This window comes from Polistes canadensis, unplaced genomic scaffold, assembly GCF_001313835.1.
Source record: "Polistes canadensis isolate GaletaPanama2010 unplaced genomic scaffold, ASM131383v1 scaffold_24, whole genome shotgun sequence".
Taxonomy (NCBI): Eukaryota; Metazoa; Arthropoda; class Insecta; order Hymenoptera; family Vespidae; genus Polistes; species Polistes canadensis.
The window spans coordinates 353603-359235 of NW_014569571.1; the positions used below are offsets into that span (position 1 = coordinate 353603).

At 29.0% G+C, this 5633-nt stretch overlaps 1 protein-coding gene across 2 annotated transcripts; it reads right to left on the reverse strand.

Moving 5' to 3' along the window:
* Positions 1 to 1667: 1667 nt before the first annotated feature.
* On the reverse strand, positions 1668 to 4411 carry LOC106783716 (nascent polypeptide-associated complex subunit alpha). 2 transcript variants are annotated; one of them, XM_014742503.1, is made up of 6 exons: positions 4305 to 4411; positions 3252 to 3524; positions 3033 to 3152; positions 2391 to 2486; positions 2157 to 2315; positions 1668 to 1938 (listed from the first exon to the last, which is right to left on the reverse strand). In XM_014742503.1, exons 2-6 carry the CDS (start codon positions 3510 to 3512, stop codon positions 1924 to 1926), a joined length of 651 nt encoding a protein of 216 aa, XP_014597989.1. In that variant the 5' UTR covers positions 3513 to 3524; positions 4305 to 4411; the 3' UTR covers positions 1668 to 1923. The 2 variants fall into 2 exon arrangements, with proteins under 2 accessions (XP_014597989.1, XP_014597990.1); XM_014742504.1 differs by lacking the exon at positions 4305 to 4411 and adding an exon at positions 3902 to 3922.
* Positions 4412 to 5633: the final 1222 nt, after the last annotated feature.

Sequence of the window (5633 nt, forward strand, 5' to 3'; positions counted from 1 at the left end):
TCTTATCCGTGCCTCCTCCTCCTCCTCCTCCTTCTCCTCGTGCTCTTCTTCTTCCTCTTCCTCTTCCTCTTCCTTCTTCTCTTCTTCTATCTTGCTTTTCTTGTTTCATCCTTCGTACGATCTTGTTCCTTCCTCTTCTCTTTATAGAAGACACTGAGCTTCTCTGAAGTGCAAAGTCTGACAGCTGTATCGCATCGACATTCTGAAATTCTCGCCTCCTTCAGCTACTTCTTTCTGTTAACGAAGTAGGGAACAACAATATCTAGATGGTCTCTCTTTGTAGATATCCGACATTATGAAGACGTTACCGGTAACGATAGCGCGTCAATGACGACGACAACGACGAGGACATACGAAACATTCTTCAAGCAATACGACACATTATCTGATGTCTCGACATACGTCTTCGACTTGACAGTCGATCGTTAAGAGAAACCAGAATCAGAACTCCTAAGGAAGAAACCCTTCCTTCGTAAATTCTTATTCCTTAACCTTTTTTAAATGTCTTACTTCACGTGTCCTTCCCAATTCACCAACCCAACTTTCAACTGACCTACAAAATTGGGCGGCCATTTTTTTTTCCTCGCCGAAATCAAAGAAATTTCTTCCGCTAATTTCGATAATTATTTTCAAAATATAGGATTTTTCTAAATAGAATATAAATCACAAACACATAAATACCTCTGAACGAATACTTTGTTTACGATCAGACATTATTTTTCCATCAGAACAAAAGAAAGAAAGAAAGAAAAAGCATTACGAGAATTTTATTTCTTTTCCCGCGACCAATGTTTCTGCTGCTTCTTCATTACGTGACAATATTACCAACCTTTTCTTGCGAACAATAAACGTGGATTCGGATAAGTCCAACCAGATGTCACCGAGGAAGCGTCATATACGCGACCGCAATTTCAAATATTAGCACGAATCTCACGGCGAATAAAGCGAATGGGAACAAGGGAATCCCTCCCCCGCCACGCTGGTTCGTAATATCGCGCTTCTTCTTTTTCTTTCTTTCTTTTTTTCCTTCTTTCTTCCCCCTCGGAGCTTTTCCGCAGACAACACGTGCGCGAAACGACTTAAATAAAACTTTCACCGTGCTTCGACAGCATCCGAACAAAAGTCGTTTTCCAAAATCGTTAATATCGATAAGTACGTGTATGTACATGTATTTTCTATATAATTTATGATTCCTATTGTTTCAAAGTGAATAAATAAATTTATCTTCTTCGATTGAGATAATACAAATTTTATTATTCCAAGAAATATTAGGAACATTGTTTATACAAAATATTGTCTAATTTCAACAATAATTTACTGTAACAATAGGTATATATAATCTGATATAAAAATAACATACAATAATAAAAAAATTATTAAACAACATCACTTCAATATTTAGCGAATACTGCTGACATCTACCAGGTGTACTATGAATTCAACCACTAGCTTCTAACTCGTCGAAACAAATGGTCGGTCGATAATACAGATCACAAGATTATCATTTAATAATAAATTCAGAAAATTATATTATCAACTCAATTTTATTTCATTATGAACGTAACTACATTTCAATATAATACAAAAATAAAATATATATATATAAACAAAGTTTGTAAAAAAAATTATTGGTTCATATAAAAAAAGTGAATAAAACTAATGACATATACCATGTCCTTAATGTATTTATTTGTTAATTCCGTATGAATTATGTACATACACGTAAATTTAGATTCCCGAAAAAGATCGCCTGGCCTATATATTTTTATGAGATTTCGTCTTACGGAATTATGTGAATTCTTGCAATGCAATGATAGAAAGAAAGAAATAATGAGTTTTTTTTATGATGCATAGATGATTCAACAGTGACTTCAAAATGCAGGCTTCGTCATACCATAGCATAACCATTTCTAAAAAGCTTCATCACATTGTCAATTCCTAAAACAAACATTACATTATTGTTAATATTGTATCCTAATTTACATAAAATTAAATTACAATTACAAGTGTGTATTTTCAGTCTGCCAAGATTAACAACAATATATTTTCAGATAATTATTAACTTTATCACGAAACCTTTTTAATATTAATCATCATAATATGAAAATATTATAAAATAATTATAGAAAATAATAATCCAAATAAATCTTACTTACCATAATAGCATTGACAATGTCATTTTTATTATTTCTAAGAGCTTTAATAGCTTTGCCTTTAGATACGTTAGCCTGGCACATTACCAAATCCACATCTTTCTCTTCCACATCCGTGTCATCCACTTCTTCTTCCGATTCTTCTTGTATTGGAGCGACAACCTTAAATAACATAGAAAAAATATAAGATTTGCTATCAATGTATTATGTCGATTAGAATATGTGCAATTTCTTTACCGTTGTGCTGCCACCAGCTTCTGTTGCAGGAATCACAGGTGGTTCTTTAAATTTCTCAGCAGCTGCAACTTGAGCTTGTTGACTTAAGTCTTCAATCTATAAATATATATAAAAAAAATCCGAAATTAATATATTTTAATAAATGAGCATAGTATGTGTATAACAATAATAAAAAATGAAAAATCATCTATTATATATCAGTCTGCCAAGGTATTTATCTACACGATATATTCAGTCGATAAATTGCAAAACCATACAGTGTCATCATATATATTCCAATCATTAACATTTGACTGCCATACTAAAATCACATGTTTCGCTTAAGGCGCCATGTACTTTTTTATTAAAAATTTCATAGAAATTAATCTTTCATTTCGATGTTCCAATAAAAATTTGTAATTGTTCAATAGGGAATTTTATATTTCAAAGTATATTCTAATTAGCAATAATTTTTAGAATGCACTAAATGTAAATTTTCATTCAACTTTTACAATTATAAGTACTTCAAATGCTCCGGTCACCAATAACCACCGTGGTGTCACTGGAGAAACTGTGGCCGGTCATACATAACCAACGTGACAGTCAAAGTGTTAAGCAAAAATGTTTTCTTATTAAATTAAATGTACAGGAATAAGAACATACCTTAGCTTCTCCAAATACAATATAAATATCTGAAGCTGGATTTTTCAAAACGTCCGGCTTATTAATGACAAACAATATGTTCTTCGACTTCCTAATGGTTACCCTATTGACACCTTGTACCTAAATTGAAAAACACGAAATAAGAAACTATAATATCTAAAATGAGTAATAGTTTTAAATAATAAATATCATTTTATAAGAATAGGTAACAAAACGTACCGGCTTCAATCCTAACTTGCTCATTAATTTTCTAGCTTTCTTCTCTCCACGGCTCTGTTTAGCTTTAGAGACCATGTCAAGAGGAAGTCCAGCAATTGCTGCTGCTGGATAACTAGCAGCACCACCGACACTGGCATCTTCTAATTCTGGAATGGTATCATCCGAATCTGAATCAGTGCCAGACCCAACTCCTACTCTTGCAGCCTCAATTTTTGTGGGCTCAGAACTGGCAGCTTTATCTAGTTCGGTTAATTCCGGCATTTTTCTTTACCTCTGACAAAAATTCAATAAATAAGTTTTTCATTATTATAACAATGTAATATAAACATAATGTAATATACAAAATAAAATTTAATCTTATATGAATAACATAAAACTGTGTAAATAACAAAATATTGTGTATCTAAAAAACAAAATTTCCAAATACAGAAATAAAATTCTACTGCAGTCAATGCTACAGTAAATCAATCAATCCCAAAAGAAGAAAAATGATGCACGTGTTTGGTATAAACGAAATTATAAAACATCATTAACTTCTATCAAATAAACTTAAAAACACTAAATGTTGATTATGCCTAAATCAAATGAACACATTACAATAACTTAAAAGTGAAATATAGAAATAAAAATAAAACGTCGAAGAAGAATACGAATGCGGAGTCGATGCGGCCATTTCTACAATTAAGCAGACATTGTTATGGCACCCTATTGAACTACTGTAAAAGCCCGCATACGTTAATACCTATCTATTGATCATAAGTTTATTTAACAAACTTAAAAAAATTTACGCCACGATAAACATTTCAATTTTTAAATATCCAACAAGTGTATTGTTCGTTAACAAAAATTGAAATTGTTAAATTGTAAATGCGAACAAAATCGTAGACAAGCATACCAAGAACAAGATTCCAAATACAATTGTGTATATTATTGATGATATGAATTGTAGTAGAATATTATTTACATATAAAAGTTATTTCAATTAATGTTACATCAATTTAAAACAATTTAACAATTTTTATTAGACGATGTCGATATTATCATTAGATTTACCTCGAACGATAATTCCTCGTCGATACCGCACTATTTTTACTATAGGATTCAAGCGTGTTTACAAGTGTGAAATTTTCTGACACTATTTTATAATTTTAAGAACGCAAATATTGGACTAGCGTGACATTAAGTCTTATACACAATGGACGACATTATTCATTATTTTACCATCACAAATTTTAAATATCCTTTTTCTTTCACTTTTTATTCATAATTTGTATCTAAAAATAATCTTTTAAATAAATCAATGATGTAAGTGTTCTAAAAATAAAGTTGTAAGCATTTTTCGACTATTAAAGAACGAGCCAATCACGTTGCTCATGAGTTGTATGAAAATAATTACACTGATATGCGTAATCACATTGAGTATAGATCAAAATTTTATTTTATTTATAACTAATCAAAAAAAATAATGAATAATGTATAGCTTAACACTATTTGATAATTATTTTATTTTAATCAAAATTATATTTTTTAACAATATCTTAATTATTTTTTATAATCATGTTAAATAATTATATTAAAATTGTAAAAAATAGTTTAAAATAAGCAGGAAAACGAATGCAATGATTTACATAAGCATTTGTTAACAAAAATAAATAAATAAAATCCAAATTGTTATTACAATTATTCGAATAATTTTTCTTCCTATGCGATAGCAAAAAGAAAAGAAAAATCTATGTACGAGGAGTTTTAAGAAATTGTATAAATTTCTGTTCGAAATATACTAGTAATAATAATAATAATAATAATTTTCTCTCTCTCTCTCTCTCTCTCACTCTTAAAAAGAAGATATAATAAAATATAATAAAAGATTTATAAATAAACGATGAAAAAGTATATATTTCAACAGAAAAAAGAAATAGATATTGTAGATTATTCTTAAGAGACAATACAAATATAATTTTTCTTTTCTTATAAAAATATTCATGTAAAATTTTATTTAACTTTTAAAATTTGTATATGTATAGCATATATAACTTATAATAATTAAATATACATATACACTTTTGTATTACAAATATATCCGTTTTTGTTTTTGTTTTCTGTCTCTGGAGATTGCATTTGATACAATTTAAATCCAAAACAACGAGAATGTCTACTATATTATGCGTATAATAAATTGATAAATTTTGTTTTTCTTTTATATATATTATAATAATAATAATAATAATAATAGTAATAATAATATACGTTGAAGAAACAAACGCGCATCTCGGCAGATATTTTCTTTGATCATCATTTTTTTTAATACATTTAATTCTTCACAAGATAACACTTAAGCTTTTATATATATATATATATATCTGGCAAAATTTATAATATTCT

Coding starts and splice junctions, on each gene's coding strand:
- LOC106783716 (XM_014742503.1), bottom strand. CDS start 3,512: ATGCCGGAATTAACCGAACTAGATAAAGCTGCCAGTTCTGAGCCCACA. Junction 3,153..3,251: donor GCAAGTTAGGATTGAAGCCG/GTACGTTTTGTT, acceptor TTTTCAATTTAG/GTACAAGGTGTCAATAGGGT. Junction 2,487..3,032: donor TTGTATTTGGAGAAGCTAAG/GTATGTTCTTAT, acceptor ATATATTTATAG/ATTGAAGACTTAAGTCAACA.